This window comes from Orycteropus afer, unplaced genomic scaffold, assembly GCF_000298275.1.
Source record: "Orycteropus afer afer isolate SDZICR_OR568_19922 unplaced genomic scaffold, OryAfe1.0 scaffold00188, whole genome shotgun sequence".
NCBI lineage: Eukaryota > Metazoa > Chordata > Mammalia > Tubulidentata > Orycteropodidae > Orycteropus > Orycteropus afer.
The window spans coordinates 223,442-237,149 of NW_006921775.1; the positions used below are offsets into that span (position 1 = coordinate 223,442).

General features: G+C 45.8%; 1 protein-coding gene across 1 annotated transcript in view; it reads right to left on the reverse strand.

Moving 5' to 3' along the window:
• Nucleotides 1–545: 545 nt before the first annotated feature.
• Nucleotides 546–13,708, reverse strand: part of DZIP1L (DAZ interacting zinc finger protein 1 like) — a 59,986-nt gene continuing 46,823 nt past the window's right edge. Inside the window, exons 10-15 of the mRNA XM_007947539.1 lie at nt 12,599–12,732; nt 11,164–11,356; nt 8,157–8,376; nt 7,062–7,231; nt 2,292–2,431; nt 546–704 (exon numbers count right to left, since the gene is read on the reverse strand). Of these exons, the coding sequence (XP_007945730.1) occupies nt 546–704; nt 2,292–2,431; nt 7,062–7,231; nt 8,157–8,376; nt 11,164–11,356; nt 12,599–12,732 (1,016 nt within the window). The remainder of the gene's footprint in view (nt 705–2,291; nt 2,432–7,061; nt 7,232–8,156; nt 8,377–11,163; nt 11,357–12,598; nt 12,733–13,708) is intronic.

Sequence of the window (13,708 nt, forward strand, 5' to 3'; positions counted from 1 at the left end):
TTCCTTCTAAGGAATGGCTGGTGGGTTTGAACCACCAGCCTTCTGGTTAGCAGTCAAATGCCTTAGGCATCACACCACCAGAGCTCCTTGGCACAGAGTAGGCACTCAGTAAATGACTTTGGACAAATCAATGAATGATTGACAGAGGCATCTGTTAAAAAGATCCCATATAAGACCCATCTCCATAGAATTCCTGCAAGTTTACCAAATGCCCAGAAATAGAGACTGCACAGCTCCTTTCAGCCTGGTATGAATATGGGGGTAGAGGAAAGAAATTGCTTGGAGGTCCTGTTATAGTCCTTTCTCAAGCCTTGGAACCTGGGGGCACCCAGCCAGGGATCCCTGGGCCTCTGGGACAGGATTCTCATTTGTGGCTAGGGAAGAAATCATATCTGTCCCCTGTTCTGTTTCTCTCCAAAGGGAGAAAATGTCTTTGTTGCTGGTGAAGGCAAGAGGTTCTCAGCCTTTTCTATTGGATGGAACTTGAGCTGGCCACAACAGGGTAACAAGGCAGGTCCTCCTGGCCAGCCAGGCTCTGGGCTGGATCACCAGCCAGGGACCCTCGGTCGGCTGGAGCTCCAAGGACTGGTGTCAAACTTCTTTGGAAGCTGTGAGCGAGCCAAAGGTTTTGGCTTCTCCTGGTCCAGGTCCTGGGGGAGATCCTCCAAAGAAGAAATATCCAAGTCACTTTCATCTTCAGAAAGCTGCAAGAGGGGAGGGAGAGAAGAGAATGCATGGGGACCAAGGAAGAGGCTGCAGGTACAGGACGGAAATAGGGACAAAAAGCAGATTTGGAAGAAAGCAGTAGGGAGATGCTGTTACTCCTGCTTTCTTTATCCTCCCTGCCTTTGAGAGGCTGCTTCTGGGACCTGGAGTCAGTGATTTCAAATGCTGTAAAGTGTCCCCTGCAATCTCACTCAACAAACCCAGGCAAGGTCCTTGGAAGGACCTATATGCAGATTAGGTTGCTCATGCTTTAATTTTTCCTTTGTGCACATTTTGTAATCCCCTACACATTGATGGAGCTGGAAGACCAGAGCCTTGACCAGTCCAAGTTCTTGAGCTGAATGCACTAGGGGCTGAAGTACCTACCTCCTCTCATAGTTGGCCCAGAGGACTCATGACCACCCTGTTTTGATATAAGTTATCCTACACATCCTGGAATATAAGGCCAACCAATCATAAACCACCCAGGGGCTTGGGCACCAAGCATGTTCTGAGTAGGGCCTTAGCCCATCTTGGGCTGTTGGCTTTATTTCACAATGTGGGAAAAGGGAAAAGTCATTTTTTTAATCATCTGGACTCATGACTCAGAAACATACATGAGTTGTGTGATAAACTAAATACATTATGCAGGAAACTGGGAGGAAATGCTATTGAAAACCAAACAATGATTGCCCATGACTTCTTCATTTCAGGGTTATAGCACACTTCATCCTACACTGTACGTTTTTGGTTGACAAAGGCAAAAAATGAAGAGTGTGATGTAAAGAGACCTCCAAGTTTTCCAGTCTAAGAAAATAACAGGAATGCTCCCTAGCAAGGGGAAGGGAGGGCAGGCAGTAAGGAGGGTTTGTCAACAGTAGAGGAGGCTCTCTAAGAGAGCGCTGGTGGCATAGTGCCTAAGGCATTTGACTGCTACCCAGAGGGCTGGCGGTTCAAACCCACCAGCAGCTCCCCAGAAGAAAGGTTGGTCAATCTACTTCTGTAGAGATACTGCCTCAGAAACTCAAGGAGGGGTCGCTATGTGTCGGATCCAACTCAACAGCAGTGAGTTTGGGTTTTTTTTGTTTTGTTTTGTTTTGTTTTTTCTGTATACTCTAATATGCCATGTGATACCACTCCAATCTCCACTCTTAAGAAAAATCTGCCCTACACCCAGCCCACGTTGAGGTCTTTGGCATACTTAAGGAAAGGGAAGAAGTCCACATGGAGTGAAATTGATTTGGAAGAGGGAAGCCAATGCAGGAAGCCAGACACAAAACCAAATTCTGAGATTCTCCTGCTGGCAGGAAATGGGAGTGTGTGCTGGCCAGGAGAAATTAAACCTACTGAGCAGCTGCTTATATAATGAACCGAAAGGCCTTCTAATGTTCACATGCCACAAACCGCATGTACAAATAGTATTTCAAGGTGGCTATCCATCTATCTGGGCAGAGGCAAAAGGAGGCAACAAGGCCACCTGTAATGTCCCACTAGAGATTTGCCATATCTTGGATCCTCACTCCAGGTCTCCAAAACTGTGACTGCAGGCTCTATAGGGATTTTCATCCAAGCACCCTACACCTTACCTGAGGCTTCTGTCCTGGTGTGGCAGCTTTCTGTGGCCTGGTATTGGGCAATGAGAACAGACTGACCCCTCCAGCTGGCTTCGTCACTGGAGCCTCGAGCTGCTTCTCCAGGTTTTTGACCATCAACTGCACCAGTGTTCCTGGAAGAGCAACAGGTGGCTATGTCAGTGTGAAAACCTGGAGAATGACCACTTCATCCAGGTGGATCAGGTCCAGGCTCTGGTGCCTATATAGGGATTGTAGAGAAGGGTCAGGAGGAAGAAGGCAGAGTAACTACAAAGAAGAGGGGCAAGGAGAAACAGAAGGCCCAGCCCAATGTGAGCCTGGTGAAAAGAGACTCCTAATAATCTAAAAATATAACTGTGTAGACTTAATGGCCTGGCTGGTGATGGAGGTTTAGGAAGTTGTTCTTCTCTCTTAACAGGAGGCTGAGGCAGGACCTCAGCTTAGTTTGGCACATGAATGGCATGGCTAACATGCAGACATAGCTCCTTTGATGTCTTCACACAGTAACAAGAAGAAACATCGTAGATATAAATCAGCACATGCAGGCTGCAGGCAAGGCAGGCTTTCTGCAGAATTCTGTACAGCAAAGGGGTTAACACTAGTGAAACCCCGAGACTATGGCCCCTAGTCAACCTTCAGGCCTGGAATTGAACTCACTCCCGTGGCTTAACTTTCAGCCAAACAATAGACAAGTCTACAAGGTGAACAATTACACCAAAGGATGTGCATTCCTTAGAATAATCAACCATGGAAGACCAGAAAAGCAGCATTTCCATGGGGAAAAAGTTCAGAAGGCAGGAAAGTATAGGAAAGAAGGACACAGGGGAAAAGTAACCACAGGGAGGAAGTGGGAGGAGAGCTGTTACATTGTGGGGATTGCAATCAATGTCACAAAACAAAATGTGTATGAACGGTTGAATGGAAAACGAGTATGCCTGTAAACTTTTGCCCAAATCAAAAACAAAAGTTAAAAAAGAAAAGAAGAAGAAGAAGAAAAGGCACTAAATAGTGACATGGATTATTAATGGGCCCCTACCGATATGGCAGACCAAGATGATGTCCCCAACCCAGGAATGATCAAGAAGCGGAAGCTAACAACAACGTTGTAGAATTCAAATGTCTGAGGACCCGAGCAGACTTTTTAGAGCTGCAACAACCCACAGTTCAGGTATTCATTTAAGAAACGTTTGCGAAGGGCTTGCTATGTACCAGATTCATTAGAAAAAGATATCATGCTTAGTAAAGGAATTGTTGTTGTTATATGCCGTCAAGTTGACCCCGACTCATAGTGACCCCTCCTTGGGTTGCCAAGGCAGTATCACTACAGAAGTAGATTGCCCAACCTTCCTTCCAAGGAGTGGTTGGTGGGTTTGAACTGCCAGCCTTCTGGTTAGCAGTCAAATGCCTTAGGCACTATGCTACCAGAGCACCTTAGTAGAGAGTCATCAAAAATGAAAGGAATTCTCCATGAGATGGATTGAAACAACAGCTGCAACAACAGACTCACCACCAACTGTGAGGATGACACAAGACCAAGCAATGCTTTGTTCTGTTTTACACACACACACACACGCACATATACACACACATACATACGTAAGGTTGCTGTGAACTGGACCCTACTTGATGGCAACTAACAACAACAAATATACTAGTTACTGTGTTCCTCACTTCTTCATTAATCATGTTGTCCAAATACCTCATTTTTTATCAAAGGAACTGAGGCATATTGCACAAGGACAATCAAGGGACTGATTCAACAAGTATCTGAGGACTTCTTACTCCAGTTCATTTTTCTTCTCATCCTATCACCCTCCTGGCAGACCACTGTAACTTCACCTAAGATCTGCTTCTGGTTGTTTCTGATGGATTGGAAGGCTGAGATTATACTCTGGAGATGACAAACTACCACAAACTCAAGAAGAGCATGGATTTTGAAGATTACACCAACCTAGCCTTCAATCCCAGTGCTTCCATTTATTAAATTTGGAAACATAAAACTGTAATTTCCGTGTTCTTGAGTTAATCCTTGGCTAGAAAATGAAGCCATAAGCTACAGTCCAAGAAAACCTTGAAAGAATGGGAGGTGGCATGGTTGTTTTAGAAGAAAATTGTTCATTGTAGCCTGTCAGGTAGAAAATTACAAGTTTAATGAGTATTTTCATTCCAGCTGTCATATATTTAACTTAAATCTCCATGATATCTTTTTCATCTATGGATCGAATATCTGCTATGGTTTGAATTGTGTTTCCCAAAAGGATATGCTGAAGTCCTAACCCCTGGACCTCAGAATGTGACCTTATTTGGAAACAGGGTTATCACAGTTGTAATTAGTTATGCTGAAGCCATTAGGGTGGGTCCAAATCTCTTTAGAATTGGTACCCTTATAAGATGAGAAAACACACAAGGAAGGATGCCCTGTGATGGCAGAGGCAGGGATTGAAGTTAGGTGGCCACAAATCAAGGAATGCCTAAAGCCACCAGAAGCTGGGAGAGGCACAGGATCTTCCCCTAGAGACTCTGGAGAGAGTGTGGCCCTTCTGACACTCTGAATTCAGACTTCTGGCCTCCAGGACAGTGAGAGAATAAATGTCCATTGTTTTCAGCCACTCAGTTCGTGGTACTTTGTTACAGCAGCTTTCAAAACTAATAGTCACTTTTCTTAAAAGGGCAAAGAAATTTCCTGAAATATTAAAAGGACTGCTAGGGCACAAAGGTGGGGGCTTGAGGCAGTCTGTGACATTCCGTGACTATCACCCTCCACATCTCAAGGCTAACCGGGAAATCCACTCCTCACTATTCTTTGTTACCAAAAGTTATGTTTGTTACACTATGTACATGACAGGTAACTTGATTGGTCAAAATGTTGTAGCAAACTGTGTTCCCTTAAAGTTGTAATTTACACTGACCCTGGATGCTGCTTTTCCTACAGTGAGCATTAACTCTGCTGAGCACTACCTCTCTATCTAGTGCTCAGGAACTCAGGCAGCATAAAAGACCGTGCCCATACTCTTAAAATTAGGAATGTGGCTAATGGCAGCCTTTCCTGGACAAACATTTGTTTTACAAGTAAAAGTGAAAATGATTCCAACTCACTAACTTCAAAAACATAATGCCAAATAAGTTAGAGAGCCATGACACTGGTTCTGTGGTCTTAAACAAGTAACTAAGCATCCAGGAGCCGTGGTTTTTCCATATGTAAGGATGTAAGCAATATAGCCTTACCTCATAGGTGGGGTGAGGAGTAAATGGAGGAAATAAGCAAAGAGATTTGCTGGGCACCATGCTTGGTGAGCACCCAGCAATAAAAACACAGAAAACCAAAAAATCAAACTAGTTGCCACTGAGTTGCCTCCAACTCAAGGCAACACTATGTGGGTCAAAGAAGTGTTCCACGGGGTTTTCAGTGGTTGATTTCTTAGAAGCAGATCACCAGGCCTTTCTTTTGAGATGCCTTGCAGTGAACTTAAATCACCAACCTTTTGGTTAGCAGCTTACTGCATTAATCATTTGCAAAACCTACAGACATCATAGAAGGAAACTCTTTTCTCTCTTGCCTCCAGATTCCATAGAAGAGGGAATGTCTGGTCTACCCCCCAAGATGGATGCGCATAGGAGAGATACCCTCTCAGTTTCTCTCCTCACCTTCTTACTCTCTCCTTCCCAGGAAAAGTAGCCTGCCAGAAGGTAAAACCACAACATCCCCTGGGCCATGGCTCACCTGGGAATAGGTTACTGGATTAAAAATGTAATGTCAACTTTCTCTTTCTTTCTAGCCTTCTTCCTGCACCTGTGACTGGATTTGGTATCTGGCTGAGATCCTCCACACAGCTGCCAAATTAAACCCATTCATGGTCTGCTTTGCCGGCTCATCTCCAAGCACAAGAATAGTCATGGTCTAGGTTTAAGAAGGTTGCAGCTTCAGGTGCTGGCTATTCTCCAATCTACACTTAACCAAAGCCTATGCCTTACGCATCACTGTCTGTTCACCATCACTAGAGCAAGGATCTGATCACAGGTCTGGCCTAATGTTTATTCTCTACTGCTAAGAACCTAAAGAGAAAAGGGTAAGTGGGCTCCCTACAACCTGCCACAATTAAACAACTCAATGTCAAAAAGGAAGAAAATAAACCTCACCCAAATTCTTTCTCCTGATGTCTCTGCTATCCTAGGAAAGTATCTGATGGCCCATTTGGGGGTGTAGGGGGGGAGCTATTACCATCAATTTCAATTTTGACTCACAGCAACCCTACAGGACAGAGTAGAACTGCCCCACAGGGTTTCCAAGGATGTAATGTTTATGTGAGCAGACTGCCACATCTTTCTCCCACAGAGTGGCTATTGGGTTCAAACCACCAATCTTAGGTTAGCAGCCAAGAATTTAACCACTGTACCACCAAAAAAAAAAAAAAAAACCTCACTGCCGTCAAGTCAATTCGACTCATAACAACCCCTCCTTGGGTTTCCAAAGTGGTAGTGGTATCTCTACAGAAGTAGATGGCCCAATCTTCCTTCCAAGGAGTGGCTGGTAGGTTTGAACCGCCAGCCTTCTGGTTAGCTGTCAAATGCCTTAGGCACTACGCCACCAGGGGGCTCCTTATATCTGATGGCAGGAAGGATTACTCTCTCCAAATCACAATACAAAGATCTGCCAAATCAGAAAGCCTAAAAAAAATTGAAGGTGTTTCCAGAGCGAAAATAATCTAGACTAGAGAAGGGCTACCCCAGCAGTCACAGTCCACTCACCTGAGGAAGCCAGCCCACCTGAACCCTTGCCAGGGGGCTGGGCATTTCCCTCTGAAGTCTCCGTGTCAGACCAGTCCCAGTCATCCTCTGGCCGGGACCCCATCCTGGAAGTAACTCGTGGTTGCTGAAGAGACACACGCCGTACAGTGTCTCTCTCTGAGTCTTCTTCAGAACTGAATGGGGGTGTACTGACATCCCATGAAGGAGGGAAAATAAAGGGTATGCACATCAGACAAAAAAAGTTTAAGTAAGTATCACCGCCTTACAAGCTGATTTGTTTTACCCAGAGCCAGCCTTGCCCCCCGACTTGGGCCTAGGTAACAACCAGGCACCATCTTGAAATACAGCTGTCACACCAGCTTCTCCCTTCAGAAGATGAGGCTTGGAGGGGGCATCTTTGCCTGCCTGAGGACCCAGCTCTTTCTCTGGTAAATGAGGCTTAGGAAAGAGATGGGTAAAGGGAGGAGAGGTGTGATGGTTAATTTATGTGTCAGTTTGGCTAGGCTATGGTACCTAGTAGTTTGGTCAAATACTAATTGTTATTCCATAATTTAATCTCATGGAATGTAACACGATCACTTTCCATAATGCAATCTAATGAAATGACCTTACCTAATGTAATCTAACATAATCTAATCAATCAGTAAGTTGAAAAGTGAATTTCTTTAGTGCATGTTCTCCCTCTATATTTTCACAGAACTTGCTCGCACTCTCTCTCTTTCTCTCTCTCTCTCTTCCTCCCTCCCTCCCCAGCCCTTCTCCTCTGCACTCTTTCCCTTGTCTGCCCCACAGATTTTAGGACACCAGCCTCTAAGAGTTTCAGCCTGCTGCCTGACCTACAGATCTTGGATTTGCTGGCCCCCACAATCATGTGAGTCAATCCCTTGAAGTAAATCTTTCTTTCTCTCTCTCTCTACTTGGCCGAAAGCAAAGGGTTCCCAAGTGTCTTCTTCAGAGTATGCATTGGACTACCCCTGAGGCACCTCCTGTTCACACCTGTCTCTGCCTCAGTCTTCAGAAGCCTGTGAGGAGCCCAGAGCAGGGATGCCTGGGGCTAGGAGCCTCTGCCACAGACCTGGTTAGAGTGCAGAATCTGGGGAATCTGGGACTCACCTCAGCCCAGGTCCTAGGGAAGCAGGGCTGCTGGCAGGCCCATGCACTCTGGGGCATGGAGTGGGGGTGGGCACCTGGGTCAGGTCAGGGCCACGGTTGTCACGACGGCTCTGAAGCATCGGCATGGGCAATTCTGCTGGCTTGGATGGTGATGCCATATGCAGGGTCCTAGTCTCTGGCTGAGCCTTTTTGGTGACCAGTGGGCTCCACTGGCTTTTGACTGGAAACAGATAGGAATGACTCTCAGAGCATACCTGTGCTGGGCTCTCAAACTGGACTGAACGTAGAGAGAGGGTCCAACACTGGAAATAGAATGAGTAAGTCACACTTACACTGTAACAGCCAAAGTAGATGTAGTAGTTGCACCTCTCCCCCACAATCACCCCATCCAGGTGTCCCACCTGGCCTGACTCCAGCCTTAAGCTCTAAGACACAGGTCTGGGACTAAGGACTACAGTTTCATCAGAGATAAGTCAAGTATTCCAGGGTCATATCATCATTATAGGAGATAAACAGGAGTCAGCCAGCCTCAAGAGGAGCCCCTCAGGTCTGCAGCTCACGCCACAGCAGTCCTGAAGGCTGATCTTACCAACGCCATGTCCCCTCACTACCCACACAAGCTGCAACCATTGGAGTGTGGGCAGCCTTGCAGGAAGGCCCTGCTGCCACCAGAGGTCACCACAGGACCATAGTGCCTTCAAGATTCACACACAACCCACTACTCAATGCTGCTGTGATAAAATGGTGCCAAAGACATGCAATTAGATACAGTCTCTCTTATTTTCCAAACTGTATCATCACCCATAGAGGGGTCCAGGATCAACAATCTTTTTATGGAAAAAGAAGAGAGAAAGTGCATTACAGAGAGTCAGAGTAAGTACTGTTCCATAAAACTTGTATGTGTGGACTCAGTCACAATGTAAAATGCACTTTTTACAGTAGTTCAAGGTCAAAAATGTTGGAAATACACGCTCTTATAAAACACATTTACTCAGAACTGGACCTCAGAACATCTTCAGAGAGTATCATTTCCCTACTTTATGGAGGTTTCAAGAGATTAAGGGACTTGCCCAAGATTCCATGGAAGTAAGTGGTGGATGCAAACTCAGAGTCATTCTGCCCTAAATCCACAGCTCTTGCCATTCACTGCCTTTGCTGCATGGCCTTGCTCCAAAACAAGAGAAGAGGCACTGTCTGCACAGAGACGGGAGGACAGCATTAGTACAGCATTTGTGGGTCCCAGAAAGGGAACACGTGGGCACGGAACTGGAAAGCTACAAAGTCTGCCCTAAAAACACAGTGCTCACCTCACGCCTCAGTGGTGCCCCAGAGTAGGCAGAATCACAGGCAGGAAAAGGGTGAGAAGGCAATTGGGAGTCTCTCACTCTCTGCTTTCTGACCATAGGAACAAGGGCTGCAGGGAGTAGAGGATGGCACCCAGAAGCCAGACCCTTTCCTTTCTCTTGGAATCTGGGACTTGGAGGGCATTTCTATTCCGCTTCCCTAAGTCCCTGCTCCCTCCTTCCTCTGAGCTTCCACCACCCCTGTGCCTGGCTCCATCACAGTCTTACTGTCACCTTGTCCTGACTGGTTTCCCAGCAGAGGAGGTAGGCCCTGGCACAGTCAGGCCTCGGCAACCACTGTACTACCTGAAGGAGTGAGTGAATGAGTGAAAATTAGAGTAAATGAGTGAGAAATATGAGCTTACAACTTAAGTATGAAAGACAAGTAAGAAAGCAACTAAGACAAACTCTGGAAATGAAAGAATTCTACCTGAAATTTCTGTGCAAGACTGAGAATTGTCCTATCCTTAGGGATTTTAAGACTAGAAGTTTAAACTAAATAGGACAGAGTTTTCTAGATCATCGGCATAATTTTTACAATATTCTCATACTAACTGTCCTGTTATCTATTTAACATTTTTATATGATACCATTTTTAAACATAAGATACCTGATTTACACTTGTCCATGGGATCACAGGATCAATGAGCTTAGTAGTATGTTTTCTAATTCACATGAAGAAAAATAAAGGTTAAGTTTTTAAAATATTGGTCTATGTACCAATTAAAATCCTCACTCATATCCCCAGATGTGTGGACCACATTCTGGAAAATTCCTTTGAAAGAAGAGCTCAGGTTGGGTCTGCCTAGACCCCAGATGACAAATGAACTGACCTACCCCCAGCCACATATGGTCATGACTGAGGAGACACTGGGAGAGGAGCTGGAGCATTACCCTGTGTAAGAGGGCCCAGCCCACTGAAACCCACCAATCCTCTAGAATTGGGGCTTTCACATATTTTCTAGCTCCATAACCTCCTTGAGGACAGATACTCCAGGTTCCTCATCTATAGACTTTAATCCTCCACAAGATCCACAAGGACCTTCCTTGTGTTTGTTGGCTCCAGGGACAGGAACAAGAGGCAAAGCAGCAGCTGTGAGCAGGCCCAGGAAACCAAGCCTGAGCTCTGAGATCTGTTACAATACAGAACTGGTCCAGCCTCTAACGCTCTCCCACGGCACTGAGAGCAGGGAATAGCTGAGCTCTGAGGAAATTTTCGTTTGATTTATATTTGCCTCCACTTGTAGCCTCAAAGCTCCCAGGTCTTGGGCCTGTCTGCCAGTGCTGACATGCCTGATTTGTAGAACCAGCAAGTTAGAGGTTGCTCCCTGTGAGAGAGAAACTCAGGTGGTGGCCACACCAAGTAAAGCAGCACAGAACTGAAACTACTAAGCGAGGCAGCCTGTCTGAGCAGAGCAAGTCCAGGGTTGACCACAAGTTCTAGCTATGGGTTTCCTTCCAATTCCCTGTGTGACCCTGGATACATGGCTCACCAACACCTTACCTCAGTTACCCCAACAGAGGGCTTTAGGACTCAGTAATCTCTGAGGACCTTACCAGCTTGGACTTTCAGAGCAATGTTTCTAAAGGGAGGCAAGGATCATATCTCCTCTGTGCAAACACGCTTTGGCGAGAAGCAGACCTCCCAGAGCACGCCAATATACCTGGGGACTCACCATCTGGCTGGGCCACCATGGCCCCATTCTTCTGTCTCTCCTTCACTCTTCTGGTAGTTTCCTTGATGAGCTTTTCCCTCAGGCTCAGAAACTCTGAAAACCTTCCAGCCTTCTGATCCCGCTGGGTTCTTAGGAGGGTCTCCACATATCTCAGTGTCTGAACTGAGATTCCTTTTGCATCCTCAAAGAGACAGAAGTCCACCTTTAGAGACAGAGGCTCCCTTTCTTCTCCTTCCCCTAAGCTTCTCACACCTGTGGCTGCTGACCAGGAAGTCACCATACCAGCACCTGACACTTTCTAGGAGGGCACCAGATGAGGATCAGAGCAGGGTGAACAGTGGCTCCACCCACTGTTGGAAGTGTGATAGCACAGCATTTGCAGGCCCATCAGGATGTGCACAGCAGGGTAATGTAATGTGGCTGCATTACTTCATCCACATCACAGCCTAATGGACTTAGATGGGACATGCTTTCTTCCCACCCACAGGATCCCTAAGATGAGAGACCATGGCTTCTTCCTTTTTGTCTCCCCAGGTACCACCATTACGCCAGACACATTGTCCATGGCTAACAATATTTGGAAAACTAAACTGCAAAAGATAAGAGCTAGGTACCCTTCCAAAACCTACTGAAAGTTGCTTGGACTTTTGACATGCACCCATCCAAGGGTCTTAGGAGGTATCTGAATCCAAGATGAGGATTTAATCAAGTTTAGGAAGAAATTATTTAATCAAGTGTGAAGACAGGGCCAAAATTAGGTTAAGCAGGAGCAGAAAAAGTTAGATTAGTGAACATCATTACTAAATCAAATCTGGGTCTATTATTTTTCCTAATCTTATTCTATACAAATAGTGTTTTCTATAACTTAAATAACAAGGTATAGTTTATTTAATAATACATTTCATTGATGCCTCTGGTTAAGCACAAGCATAAGGGAACAATGGCATTCAAGACCTAACTTTCAGTGCCTGCCCCACCCACAGCCACTAATGTAAAGAATAATAGTGAATGTGGCCGTGGTTGTCTCAGAGATGGACACTTTACCCAAAAGGGACTCATCCATAGGCCAGACTGAGCCAGTTAAATTTTCCTTTGTAAGAAAATTTAATTAGACACAAAAGTAAGTAAGTAACCGAAGAGTGGAAAGCATTGAGAGGTCAGGATGCAAGGAAGCAACACTGGCCCTGGAGAGATGAAGAAATGAAGGAAACAGAGATGAAGACATGAAGGAAACCCTGCTGCTGTGAGATGAGGGAGAAGCCACATGGGTTTCTATTCCAGGACACCAAAGGAACCCCCGAATAGAACACATGAGATGAATGAGCTTATGGTGTAAAAGGACAATCAACCATTTATTGGCCTAAGAGCAACTTGTGTCTAAATTGTAGTTATCAGCCCTTAAGATAGAGGCCCTAGAACTTACCCTCTTAATTCCCATGCTTTCAAGTTTCTCTTCCAGGGTGTCCTTCAGGATTGGTTTGAATTGCTTTAGCAAGGTATTGTTTAGCCTCAGAGCTGCCAGCACCTTCTGCTGTCCATCTTGGGAGCTCTCCACATCTGCAGTACAAGACAATCACAGAGGTCAGCCCAGACATCTGATATCTCCATAAACAAAGACCCTCAATATGCACCTGGCCCCCACTGTGCTGTGATCCCAGTCTCACACCTGTGAGCTCTGCTTGAGTATCTGTCCATCACTGGGTCAGAAGCTGGGGCATTTTTGCTCCTGGGTACCACTGCCTCAGTCCACCCCCTACTTCCCACCCCCCAACTTCAGAATTCTCTTCCTCTGCTAGTCTAGACTGCCAAGATCTGGGCTTAGTCAAGCTGTGGGTTAACTCAGGACCTTCAGGCTTTTTTCTTGAGCACTTACAGCAGCTAATTCCCAGGGCTACATTCTGATTCCAGAGTATAAGCCCTGCCTGCCACCAACTCCAACGCAACTATAGCCCTCACCCCATCCTTGTTCCAGGTTCTGTTCTGGTCCTGGGGATAAAATGGTGGGCCAGAAGGACAGGTTCCCACTTCCTTCAAGTTTACTGTTTAGAGCAGTAGCTCCCCCCAACATTAGCTTACATCAAATCACCTGGACATAAATTTAAAATGCACAATTCCTGGCCCTACCCAGAGAATCTAATATTGTAGGTCTGGAGAAAGGCTCTGGAACATGCATTTTAACATACCCAGAGAGTTCTACTACAGGTGAGCCACAGACAACACTTCCAGAAATGCTAAGCCAGAGGGCAAAGAAATAAGCAATTACAATAAAATGTGGGTAACTGCTACACAAGGGCAGAGAAGGCTCCCAGAAGCACTCCTCAGGTCCAACGTGCGAGGCCTCACTGGTTAGACCCGGACTGAGCCCTTTCATTCACAAAGAAGAAAACCATCACTCTTCTCTCAACAAGTTCATTGTCTAGGCTAGTGAATCCCAACCCTGGCTGCATACTGCAATCACCTGGGCCCCATCCCAGGCCAATCATATTACATCAGAATCTCTGAATGTGGACGCTAAGCTAATAATAATAATAAT